Source organism: Falco rusticolus, chromosome 3, assembly GCF_015220075.1.
Source record: "Falco rusticolus isolate bFalRus1 chromosome 3, bFalRus1.pri, whole genome shotgun sequence".
In the NCBI taxonomy this organism is placed as follows: domain Eukaryota; kingdom Metazoa; phylum Chordata; class Aves; order Falconiformes; family Falconidae; genus Falco; species Falco rusticolus.
The window spans coordinates 49,021,732-49,035,752 of NC_051189.1; the positions used below are offsets into that span (position 1 = coordinate 49,021,732).

The 14,021-nt window shown below is 35.7% G+C and overlaps 1 protein-coding gene across 3 annotated transcripts in view; it reads right to left on the minus strand.

Moving 5' to 3' along the window:
* The window catches only part of SNTG1 (syntrophin gamma 1), a 358,445-nt gene that overhangs the window by 46,811 nt on the left and 297,613 nt on the right, over positions 1-14,021 (minus strand). For all 3 annotated transcript variants that reach the window (XM_037381799.1, XM_037381800.1, XM_037381801.1), the window contains 2 exons: positions 9,310-9,426; positions 4,751-4,822 (listed from right to left, as the gene is read on the minus strand). In XM_037381799.1, coding sequence (XP_037237696.1) covers positions 4,751-4,822; positions 9,310-9,426 — 189 coding nt within the window. The remainder of the gene's footprint in view (positions 1-4,750; positions 4,823-9,309; positions 9,427-14,021) is intronic.

Sequence of the window (14,021 nt, forward strand, 5' to 3'; positions counted from 1 at the left end):
ATGAGATATGTATTTTTACATGGTATTTTGAAAAAATTCAGTAGAACTTTTTTTAATAATTTCGTATTGTTTTGGTAGTGTATGAATGTGATTGTAAGCATTTGGGTGTTTTTTTATACTTTACTATCTAAAATTGCAAATATTGAATTAGGAGGATCAGTGCTTCTTTGCTAAATTTATGACAACAAAACAGTTTCTCACAGAGTCAAAAGAGAGTTTTTTTAAAATCTACTTTTATGCTTCAAATTTTAATGGTCTTTCTGGTTATTTAGAAGATACAAATCATATTAAGTGACACTGCCTTGCTTAGGGCAAGTCTCCTCCTCTTCCTTGTAATGTAAGCGGTGGGGGGTGGGGAAGCAAAAGAATACAATAACAACAAAATACGGGTTTACTAGAGGACTATTATAAAAATGAATCTGCTTGTTATAAATCACATAATAATCTCTGACATCTCTGATTAAGGTGCAGAAGATTCTTGCCTTTTAGGTGCTTGAGGCTGAGTGAACTGTAAAAATTGAAAAGGGCATCCCAGCTTCCTGTATTGTTCATGAGAAGAGTCAGAGCCTTTGGAATGGTCTTTAAAGAAAAAAGCACACTCCATACATGGAGGACACTGTGAAGAAAACATTGGCCATAGTAGCAGCTGAGTTCTGAGTTTTATTCAACATGTTTGTACTGTATGCACTTCCTGACAATTAAATCAGTGAAGTTCTCTGCTGGGTGTAGACATTAATATTTATATAGTGTTTTAATGTTTTTACTGTCACCAGAAGTGGTAGTATTCTCTTGTACTGAAACACTGAAATATTAATGTGCATTCAGTAGGATCAGGCAGTTCATATTCTGTGCTGCAGCACTTCTGTCATGAAGAGAAACTTAGAGAAATCTCTCTACACTGAGGAAAATTACAATTCTATTTAAAAAGACAAACTTCAGGTAGTAAGTCACTCTAATCAAAACTGATCTTGTGAAGTTAATCAGAATTTTAGTCAGAATTAAGGAGTGGAAGAAGGAGAAAAAAATGCTTTCAGACAGATTTAGTCCTGTCCCTGTGACACGGGCTACAGTGACTGAAGTTGCCAGCATACAGCAGGAGAAAATACCAGCATGCCTGGGTGAAAGCTGCATCCTAGTTTCTAATGATTAGAAGTCTAAATATGGAAAAAGTTGTTGAAACATCTCATTCCAATCTAAGCAAGCAATGTAATGCAGATACATTTTGATCAGTAAGTGTTGAGACAACATTTAGTAATTCATTTTGACAAAGGAGACATGACCCAAGACACATGTTCTTTCTGGCTCTACGGAGGTGTTGCAGCAGTCCAGACCAACACACTCAGTCCTGCGTGCAGATGATAAATCTGCTTCTCAGGATGCCCGACCACCTGATCAATATGCAAAGTAATATTCTTTGGAAACATTAATTTATAAGCACTACTCCTGGGCAAATTTGTATTGTTAGCACAGATTACTTGGAAGTCCTTCTACTTCAAGTATTAGTCATAGAAGCCATATCTATACTAACAAATTTAGCATGTATGGGGCTGTTTGTTGACACTATAGCCATCTGGCAGGGACCAGACCACATCCATACCATGAAACTCTTTATCCACTAGAACAGGGTGGTCATGTGCAATGGCTCATTAAAAGTGCTCATTTGCCCATGATAACTCCCAAGCTACACCAGGAATTGTTTGGGAGAGTGCTAGATGGTCCATTTGGCCCAAAATCCATGGTAGTGATCATTCTAAAATAAATTAAGAGAACAGAAGATGGGATTCCACCATCTGGGAACAGTCTACGATATTTACTTCTAGCAAATGCGTAGACTGAACAATCCAGTTTAGCTGAGAACATGAAACTAAACCCACTCAAGAGACACTGAATGATGGTATTGTCCTGCAAAGAGGCATTACTATCTTCCTGGATTTATCTTTGCCCAATGACAAGTGATTGTCTCTTCTGAAGTAGAAACACAGTATAATTCGATCTTCTCAATTTTCCTGCAAAGCATGACATGAACTCACTCTCTAGCATGGAAGAACAGTAAGTGCAGGAGAGGGAACACACTGCAGTAGAAAAGAGCAGGTTTCTTTTCTTATTTTTTTCATTAGGTTTCCTGAGCTATCATTCTATCAATCTTTGAGAATATAATCACTTCAAAGCCCGTTAGCCTGCCCTTTTGCCATTCAACTCATTCTCCAAGGAAAACAGATCTGTAATGGAAGTAGCATGTGAGGTACTATAGAAGGGAAGAAGTCTAAAGATGAAAAAAACCACTAAAGTAACATTTTTTCAGTTGGATCTGCTTCAGTAATATCCATGGGGCTTATACAAATGTGTCTAGAAACACACACTGCTAAAATGGAGACATTTATGATGTTGGCATAAAGGCTAATTAAAACCTAGAGTCTCTGCATGGGTTCAGTGCAGTAGTAGTAATGGCAAGCTGGTTTTCTTGGGTTTACTTGCTTTTATATCTAGTGAAACCATGGTTAAGTCCTATTGTACCTGCTGTAGAAAACTACAGTGTGGTGGAGATTAATATTCCAATGTCAGAAGCTGTAATTTCATTGCAATGATTTTTCTACCTCCATTTTTTACCATTTACAGGTTTTAGTCAGCTAAAGGACCCATCTGAAACTTTCCAACACTTTATAAGCTTGACTATGTTTACAGACAATAAAATAATAATTGAATATGAATAATGTGATAGAGGAACATAAGTTATATTCCTGTATCACTTAAACTGGAGTGGCCTCTCTGTTGGGACATCCTCTGTTAATACAGACTGAGAATGGAGGATCTACACCTCTTCCCACACAGTTTGGAGAGCTGGACGAAAAGAAAAAACAGCATCTTTATACTATTTTCTGTGCTTCCACACAACAGTGCCAGGAAGGCACTGGTTCAGGTTTTACTGCTTTGTGGACTGTCTCCTTGGCTGTAATTAATTTCTCCTACATGGCTGAAAGTGGAAAAAAGAAAATAATCCCTGAATTGGTATACAAGAATAGGGGATAAAGGAGAAGGGGAAAAAAGAAAAAAATGGCTAAACATGAGTGAATGAGAAGAGTATCAGCAAAGGAAAATAGTAGAAGAAATTAAAAGAAGTACCTTTAAGTTACAGAAACTGATATGGCATAGATTTTATACACTTCTCTTCAAACATTATTAATAAAATTTTTGCATACATCAAAAGGAATAATAGTCTTGGCTCCAACTGCTTACTTTGAAGAGAAGAACCACCTAGGTTCTTACAGTTTTCCAGGCTCTATGCCTGAAGTAATTAGAGGTTACCAGTAAAAAAAGAAGGGGGAAAAAAAAGAGAAGTGCACATCACAAAAGAGATTTTTTCATTTCTCTGAAAGCCTGAGTGCTCTGTAGAGTGTTGTTCATATTATGCCCTCAGTGCAATGTCTTCACAGGGTGACTGACTTTTCCTGTTAATTCTCCTCCTACAGGCCCACTACTGAAGAGTCAATGTTTGCACACACTGAACTTGTAACACACACACACGCACACACACATGCACACATGCACACATGCACACATGCACACACGTGCGTGCACACGCGCACACACACACACACACACACACACTTTAACTACTGTTGAAGGACATACCACAGTGATGGGATGTGTTGCATTTGAATGTTTTACTCCTTGATGAAGACTCCAGACCTCACAGCCAGTGCAGCAATAAAAGAGCTCCTTTCACTTTTCTGTTCCAGATTGCTAACAGAGAGGGTTTTTCTCAGACTATAAATTTGATTTCTTATTTTTGAAGCCTCTGATGTAAAAAAGTTTCTGAATTTTATTAAGCTGTTCCATCTCTAATCTGCCTCCCTAAGGGAAGTATAGTGCACATATGTGACATGTAAAAACTAGGAAATGTAGCACATAAGTCAGTATAAGATCTTCCCAATGGGAAACACTTTTTTAAAATATGAAGACCAAATTACATTTTAGATAATTTTGACCCCAAAACCCCAAAACCAACATACACAGGAAAGCAGATGAAAAAAAGAAACAATTTTTTTAATATCTTTTTCATCTCCTCTTCCTCTCCTGATGTTTTAGATTGAGAAATGCTGAGCATACGGAAAACCATTTTTCACTGTTTTTAAAATGGAGAGAAGACCACATATATTAATTCTGAAAGAATTCAGAATTAAAATTTCACTACAATGTACAATAATATACCTATTCAATTTGCTACTCATAGCTTTAACTTTCTAAATATATTTCATTATCTCTTCCCATTTATTACAGTTGAGGAAAATTTTAAAAATTGGAAAAAATAAGACAAAGTTTTCAGAATAGTATTGCATGTTTTAAGGTCTCTGCTCTCAGTCTTAGTGAAATCTTACATTGCAGCGACTGTTAATTGCATCAACATATTTGAAGGCAACCAAATTGATCACTATTTCTTTCACTCCTCAGTTAGGAAAATAAATGTTATACTGGTTAAATGTAACATCAAAGTAAAGCTATAAAACTCACACAACATTATGAAGAAATAAACTACTTTCCGGCTCAAAATTAGTTTACTTCCAATTTTGCCATGCCTTCTACTTCAGCTCTGTATCTACAGATGCCAGGATTTCTGATATTGACTTCAAAGGGAAAAAAATGGATCTCTTTCTGCAAGGTGGTCACATACAGTTTCCAGCTGCAGTGTTATGCTCTGGCTTGTCAACTGGTCTGACAAAGTGGTAATTTATTTTATACTTTCTCATCATACCTTGAGAATTTTGCACATTATCTCATAAACTGAAAATGTTTTCTCAGCTCGTGTCCAATCCCAGGTTGTGACCTTGGAGGGAAAAAAAAAAAAAAAAGAAAAAAAAAGAAAAGAAGCAAACACAAATAAAACAAACAGGAAAAGAAAATAAGTTATTTTTATTTCAAGAATTAAGCTTATTTAAAAAAATAAAAATCTATCCCTAAGCCATTAACATCCAGTATAGTGTATACAGAAAGACCAAGCACTGCCTCAGAGCAATAACTACAAGGGACCGGACTGTTCCACCCAAGCAGTGCTTAAGAGGCATCCTGCCTGTCCCGCGCTTACAACGCAGTGCCTTTGCATGCAGGTTGCTCTGCTGAATGATGAGGCTTCCCCTGGGTCCTAGTGGTGTATTAACATCTTGAGAGGATGCAGCCCTTGGAATCTTCTCACAAAGCCTTGACTAATATAAAGGCATGTTTCTTACCACTTCCCTCCCTGAAACTGCATGCCACAATTTGTTCCCAGTCACCTACATTGTTTGTAAATCCATAAAACTAAAGTCTCCAACCTTGCAATGCCCAGACACTTAACTCCACATGCCTTGAAATCCAGTGGAAAAAACTAACAAGACACAACAGTGACAAATATATGTTTTGGGGTTTTCTTACCAAGATTAATCTACTCTTAAACTCTAACAAGCTAAGATTTGCATAGTCTATTCCTCCTCTTTGCCTTAGGATTTGTCAGTTGTTTTTAACAGTACTAATTTTAAGCAACTATTTTAAACAAGAAATTATATAAATAGAAGAGTCCAAAAGAATCATGCAAGGGTAAGAATTAAGATTTAAATATGAAAGGGATACATGAATATATTCAGTAAGGAAAGAATTAAGGCAATATCACAGTAATCTGTAAAAAAAACTTCCAAGTAAAAAGCACGAAGGAAAGAGAAGAATTATTCAGTCTCAAAAGACAGAATAAACACAAACCAGAATGAAAATTGAGGTTGTATATGAAAAAACCACAAATCTTGATGGTAAGAAGTTTTGAACAGTGGCACTTCTTCAAAGGAAGATAGTTGTATCATTACAATTGTTAGGCAAGATGAAGAGGTTGATAAAGACAAGTTTATTTGATTTTCAAGATTCAAGAATATGAAGTTCTCTGAAAAATGTATCATAAAATGGTATCCACAGCATATGAAGAAAATATTACATGAGACCGATTTATCTTTTATCTAAAGAGAAAACAATAATAGACAGAACATGGGTGAGAAGGATCGGTGGTTTTGCAAGCCTTGGTATAAAAGATTCTTGATCAAAATAATTTTGGTGTTGTATGAGAAAATTCTATCCTGAACTAATTTTTAGTTATAAACACAATTGAAATTCCTTTAAGGAAATCACAATCAGGAACGAAAAGTTCAAAAATGCAGTGTCATATTTCTTTTTCTATTAGAACTTTATTATTTGCATCATTCTCAAACTCAGTTTTCCCTATCTAGTTGAAGTACGGGTATTAAACCAGATTTCTAAGGAAGGGAATGACTAAATACTGAGAGTCAACAAATTGTTTGACATAGAATGAGGAAGTAAAGAAATATTGAAAATACACAATCTTTATGCCTATATTTTAAGAAGCTTTTCAGATATGTAATGAATAACAAGCAAAATGCTTTTATCAGGGAATGAAAGAAAGGGAGGGGGGAAAGGTACTCTTTCTACTGTGGACTAAAAATTAACTTTCTCACCATGAACAGAGAAATGGGTGGAGAAGTCTTGCTGCAGCTCCACTGAGCCCAAAACACCAGCCACACAAGCTGAAGTCATATTGCTCCATAAGGAAAAGGAGTTTCTATTGCTGCTGAAGCACAAAGCCATTCAGAGCTATGTTTAAAAAGCTTACTGTAGGCTCCGTACTTTGGGGAAAAGTACCATAGCCCTTCCCTTCTCCCCTAGTCTTCTGCTTTTGTTTTTATGTACAAAGAAACTTCTTTTCAGGCCAAAACAAAACTTTTCCTATAAAAAGATATATGCAAAGCAAAAGCAACTGTAGAATTAAGATACCCATAGAAATTGCTTGCCTTGTTTAAAATTTTAATTGCAAAGCCTGACTAGCAAGAGAAAAGTTGTTTAGCAGCTCTTTCTCAATTTCTCAAAGTGCATTCTCTGTGAGATTTCAAACTATAAAACGTAAGAAAGTGAAACCCACCAGACTTGACAGACTTAATAATTTTAACAGAGAAGATGTACCAGGAAATAACAAAAAAAAGAAAAAAGTACTTCTGTTTAAAGCTTTCAAAGTACAAATAAGATAAGATAGAATTGCTCATTTATCTGAGCATGGAAAGTAGAAGTACTATTGATCAAACAGATAAAAAAAAGATGCAGGGGGAGGATGCTGATATACACTGTTTAAACACATGCTTCCCTAACGTGTTAGACTTTGGCAGAGACCATGGAAATACTTTCATTTGATTTTCAGGTTAAAAAACTGGCAGCACATCTCTGTTCAAAAAGCAGCTTAATCCAAGGAGTTTACACTGCAAATATGATTAAAACTGTTTTTCTTCTTATAACTGCACTCTACCTATCTCATAAATAGAGGCTCTGAAACTAGAGCTTTGACAATTTGTTCTTAACGTTTCATAATCCCTGAAAGAGATGAACACATATACCTGCAGAATAGCAAATATAACGGTACCTGTAGAAGTTTGCATATAGAAAATAGGATTTCAGAAGTCCTTTTAAAGGATCTTGGTAAGTTTTTGATAAGATAATTTCACTGGTCATGTTAGTGTGCAATTATTACATACTTGAAAAGTTTTTGAAGTAGCTTTATAGGAACTGTACCTCTGTTTGTCCTTTAAAATGCATGTTTATCATTCTGCTTCCATCCTACTCCATGGGGATAAAACATTTTTCTCTATGTTTCAAGTGTCTTTCCATCTTAGAATAAGAACAAGAATCTGGCAAAACAAAGTGTTGTACTTGCAGCACAGCTGAAACAAGACCCATAAAGACTTCAAGGATTGGTGGCTCATCCCATACAGTAGCAGCATGCCAAAATTTTCCTGACTTACATCACTGTGGTTCACAACTGCATTGTGGACATGTTCCTCCCACAGCATTAATCATCACCCATTACTCACTTACCTACCCACAGCATATTACTCCTGGAAATTTATGATTGAACCCTCAGTAAATGGGGCTTGTAATTCCTTCCATAGTGCTTAGAACAGAATAATCTTCCTCTTTTGTATTGAACGGGAGCCCTCAGTGTTGTTTCTGCTTCTATCTATTGTCTAGAATGGAAGTGACTGTATTTGACAGGCAGCAAATGCTTGGGTAGGTCTGCCAAAGCCACAATTGCTGCCTTTGAATTAAGGTGCTTGGCAGCATAATCTGACACTTTAATCTGATCCTGAAAAATATCCACCAACAAAAGCCAAACTCCCATTACTAGCCATGGGAGAGCCAAACCCCCATGCTAGTGAACTAGTGTACCAACACTGAACACATGAAGTTTTCAGTTCATACTTCCATTCCTCATGTCTTTCACATGTAAACACTTTGCTAAACAAATGTGAATAGTGACTGATGAATGATGTAAGGACTTGCAAGCTGGCTTTGAACTACCCCAGGAACAGGCTGTCCAGAGAGGTGGTAGATGTCCCATCCCTGGAAACATTCAAGGCCAGGTCAGATGAGGCTTTAAGCAGCCTGATCTATTTGAAGATGTTCCTGCTCACTGCAGGGGGTTGGACTTGATAACCTCTAAAGGGTCCCTTCCAACCCAAACTGTTCTATGATTCTGTGATTCAGGAAGGAAGGAGCTACAGCCTGGACCTGGCAACACAGGGTATAGCAGCAGTCCGAAAGGTCACCCAATAAACAGAACAAATTAATTCACACAACTCTCCCTGCTGCCAGTATGGGACTGCTACTGGTTCCTTGGCTACTGGCTTAAAAGTTAGCTAGAGGATATCTCTGTTTACTTCAGTTTAGAAGTAACATAAAACTGTGAAAGTAAATTGCTGAGTATGTGACAACAGCTAAGATTCTGTCTGGTGTTACCCATCAGATTCCAATTAATATATTTAACCTAACCAATTTTATTTGCTTCCCTACTTTCCTTTTGGTGCTCCAAAGCAGCATAAAAGTTACATTCAGGACGAAATCTAAACACAGAGATACTGCCATTTCCACACCATGCAAAAAGCTTAGATATTTCCCAAAATCTAATCAGTTTGACTAGAGTGATAATTCAGTTTGCATCTAACCATCTTGCTTCAGGCTTGTTCTGCCTGCCAAAGGAAATGGAAAGCCCCCTTTTAGCACAAGTAGATTACCTTGCATTTTTTTAAGCGGGGGGGAAAAGAAATTCTTGTTAGATGCCCAGTCATGTGATAAACAGCTATTTTCTTTCACTTCTATACCACATACCCTGCTCTAAGTGGCAATCCTGTTAACTCATTGAAAGATATGTCATTGTGAAAGCCTTGTACAGATTACATGAAATTGTTTTATTTGATAACATTTATTCCCACTAAGCATAAGCAATATACTTACTGGAGGTGCTATAAACTTATACAGGGAAGATCCCCTCAGTGCTAGAAACTTTGGTGTGTACATTCGATCCTGAAGGGAGTCTTGTTCCCGTTCTTCCGTCCAGCCCATGTAGACTATCTGACAGAAAAATCAATAGCGTTGACAAATTCCTCAGACACTTTCTTCAAATGAATTGCAAATATTTCATGCAAGTAAGCTGTCTGTCAAATTTTACATAGCTACAAACCTTGAAGCACTGACACAATACAGGTATTGGCAGTTCACTTACAATCATGTACGTGAATAAAGGATGTCTGTTATGACATGCCAAAACCATCAGAACAAATATTTATTGTACTAGCAAAACCAAAAAAGTTAAACCACATACTCAACGGATGTTTAAGGTCTATTATCTCATTAAGAGCTCCCTGAAGTAATTCTACATATCTGCTGACAGATCATGTCGAAGAAATTTAATGCAAGTGAAGTATAAGGAACCACTACATAGGAATACAAAATCAAGTAATTGTTGTTACAGTGCAATGTAGTCTCCACATATAAGTTCACAATTATGCATTAAGCAGTATGATCTTACACATTTTATTTCCAAATAATTTCAACCTTTGTTTTTTCCCCTCTGAAAATCCCTGTATAGGAGTTTTGGACCTTTTTGCTCAGGAATAGCAAAATAACAGTTTTCAGACACTATTTTGAACAGACTTCATCTACAGCTAAGAAGTAACCAGAATGCTGTCGACTCTTACCACTACTTGCAGATCTTCTGGCATAGATGTATGAACTAGAACTTATTCAAACTCATTTTAGGATCTAATTCCCTACCTGTCCATCTATTAAGTTTGAGTAATTTAATATCAAATCTTTAAAGACTAACAGTATGAGTCACCACTATGCCAGCTTCTGGAGAACATCTGAACAGGGAGTAGACACATCATGCAACTTTTGATTTATAACCATGCCATTAGTAATACAATACAATTTTCAGTGTGCTCTGGTACACTACTTCTATGGAAAATAGATCAACCCATATTTCATGAAGTGCTGCTAATGGAATAGATCTATTTTTAAATCTCTTAGTGAAACTGATTGCTACATTAACTAGGCATTCTCTGTCTTAAATGTCAATAATGTACATGTAAGAAAAACAGTTTAGGAAAAATAACTACAATCATATTAATAGTCAGTGAATTAGTAAGTTTACCAATGGTATAAATGTACCTAAAATTAATGTTTATACTGCATGCTTTCTCCTTTGAGACTTTGCATGTTACATACTTTTAAAAAAACAATTTACACAAGTTTATTTCATTACTGTCAGGAAGAGGATTTTCATCAACAGTTCTTGGAATATACATTAAAATAAATGGAGGGGGCCTGTTGGGTTTTTTCTTTTTTTCACCCCCCCCCCTTTTTTTTTTCTTTTTCCCTGTTGGATAGTGTAACACAGTGAAAATTAATGGCTTTTTCAAATCCCCATGTATGAAATCTACAGTACTACTCTCTATCACAGTTTATTAGATATTTTATGGTCTATAAACGCTGCCAAGGAGAAGGTCCAATCCTCTACCGCTTACAGTGAAACCTTAACATTTCATTCTTTTGCCAATAGCAAACACAGTAATATAGTCTCACGGCTAATGAATAACACGTGTTTTAAGTGCTTGCTGCTTTGGCAATTAAACAAGTTTATAAAACTCAGAAGCTGTACCACAATACTCAGGAATCAAGCAGAGTGTTCAATGCCATATTGTCATACAATAATTAAAAAACTGAAATCTCATTCATTCCTGAATGAAGAAATAGCCAGAAAATAAAACAATCATCAGGGATAGTAAGGGAAGTTTCAAATTATTTAAATTTAATATGTATTCAGATTTCCCTCATTTCTGCTGTTTCATATGTTATTTAATGCAGGATAAGTATGGATCCCCATCCCTCCAACTTGGTAGGAACAAGTAGAGCTCAGTGACTGTAGAGGAATTATAGAGGAATGAAGCTGGGTTAAATAACATTGATAATATACAGCTCTGGGCTGGCTTCAGGGGCGGTGGGCTGGCTGATGTGGATAATGTGCAGCTGTGGCTGGTTCCTGCTAAGTAGTTAAATAGCTCTAAGGGGTATGAAGAACTAAGGAAGAGAGGCCTAGAAGAAGCAGAGGGAAGAGAGAGAGAGAGAGAGAGAGAGAGAGAGAGAGAGAGAGAGAGAGAGAGAGAGAGAGAGAGAGAGAGAGAGAGAGAGAGAGAGAGAGAGAGAGAAAGAGAGAAAGAGAGAAAGTGAGAGTGTATTGGATACACAGCAGAGGCCAGAAGCAGGGTGGACCGGCCTGAAGAGGCTGAAGAAACAGCACTAACAGTAGATGAAATGTTGAAACCTTGTGGGGTTTGGGGACTGTGCTGGGGCAAGGTGTGGGAGCTACTTATTGAAGTTATTCTGGTATGTGAGGGTAAAAGCCTTGTTGCAGCCTACTAATTTGCTAGTGTTGCTCCAAGTGACCAAGAGGCTACACAGAAGAGTAAAATTAGTGGGGGGGAAAAAAAGTATACTACTAAGTGAAGAAGTTTTGTATGTTTTCTCTAGAGATCATTCATTTTCTTGGTTATAATTTTTAGGAATTGAGACATTGATGCTTTTAAATTAACTATGCTGAATTGATTTGTTTCATTAAAATGGGACACATAGTAAGATATCATGTTGCCTATGATAATGTGTCACTCCAGCACTGTATGTAATCTGTCTTCAGTTACTGTTTTCTTTTTTTTTTATGTCTCTCATTTCTGCTTCTACTCTTCATTGGAATAACAGGATGCAGTCACTTATGCTGTGCAGATGTATTGATACTTCACATTTGATTGCCTTAATACTAACATAGCTATGAAATTTAAGGCAATTTTTTTTTAGATAATTCTCCCTTGCCTCTGTAGATCATGAGGAAAAATTTGATTTTTAAACCTGCTGTACTAAGGCATTATTAACAAAAAGGCATTTCACCTTCAGACTAAATGACTATTAAACATACAGAACAACTGTTAAGCAAAGGTTGTATAATTATAATTAGGAACACTTAAGTTATTTGAGTGCATGTGCATATGTGTGTGGATTAAAACAGCATGGGCTAGATTCTGGGAAACGACAAAACTGAACAAATATTTTATAACTATTTTACTGGTATGTTCTTAAAGTGGTCTGTTTATTTAAACACACTGAACAAGTAAAGTTAGATAAAACACTGCAAATTTTACATAGTGAAGCTGAGAAATCTTTTTAATTATGAGATAAAATAGGGGTCATGTTCTTGAGACATTTATGTTACTGGTAAATATTTTGACCTAAAAAACTTTAATTGCGAACAACTTCAAGAAATTATTTATTTGGAAAGGGATCTTAACTTTCCAAATTAATAGTTCACATGTATATATGTATTGAAACAGTGGATGAATATGAAATTTGACTTGTGAGTTTTGGAACATATCTTAATGCTGTACATGTGGACTTGGCCCAAAATATGGAATTTCAAGAGATTTTATCTGTAAAGAAATGTTTACAACCACAGACACATGATGAATGGAAATAAAAATGAATGAAAAATAGACTTTGCATAGCATGTGCCTTTACAGGGACTCAAAAAAGTTTCTAAGGTTTAAAAACTAACATGTTTTTTAAAATTTTAAACTGCTGACCAGTATCAACAAAAGTGGTGGTGGTAGGAAAAACATTTTATTTGTGATAACAATCCACTTCAAAGATAATTTTTGCAGCCCTGGATTCTAATTTAACTGAAGCAGCCTGTTCTTAAAAATTAAATGATGACAAAAAATACTTAACTTAGTGGCTGCTAGTTCAGTAACAAAAATTCAAGAACTTATTATAGTTTATGATTTAAATCACATCCAGTTCAAGAAAAACCTGTATCTAAATGAAACAGGATACTTTCTTCAATCAAAAATCCATAATGTCCCAATTTAGTATGTACTTACATCACATAGACATCCTAATCAAGCAAGATAAATTGCCATATTTCATATCAGTACAATGTATTGCTAAAATGACTTAAATATCCTTGATTTTCAGAGACACTTGTCCAGGTGTTTTACACAAATTTTATTATATTTTAGGAAGAACAGTAAGAAAAAATACAAGAAACTTTCCCCAAATTGAAATGTAAAATGTATGTGATATTTAATGAGTGAGGTGATTCAAAGATCAAAATAGATGCACTCACAGCTGTTTATCTTGGAAATCTCATATTCATGCTCATAGTATGTGAAACAGTGCCATAGGGCAACAGAATAAATATGGAGTCAGAAGACAAATTAATAAGTCAGACAACACAGGGGGAAAAAGATGATGGATGAGGAGCTCAGATTACCTTGGGTTTAATATTTTTTTCTTTGTATGGTAGTCTCAGAATTCATTATTGGCAAATGTTAGCAACGAAACAATAAAACCACACTAAAATTGGCAAAAAGTGTGATTGAAATGCAAAAACAGTCCTGCATTTAATAGATTTAGGGGTTTTATGCTAATATTTAAGATATTTTTCTTCGAAGTCCACAGAAGAATTAACCATACACAATTTTGAATCAATGCTAGAAAAATTTTGCTTTATTGTAAATACAGTCAAAATGTCTCCTATCCTATTTTCCAGATTTGTGAAAAGCCAGGTAATCTTTCCATAAATACTTCTAATTTTTAATCCCTGTGAATTATTTTCTATC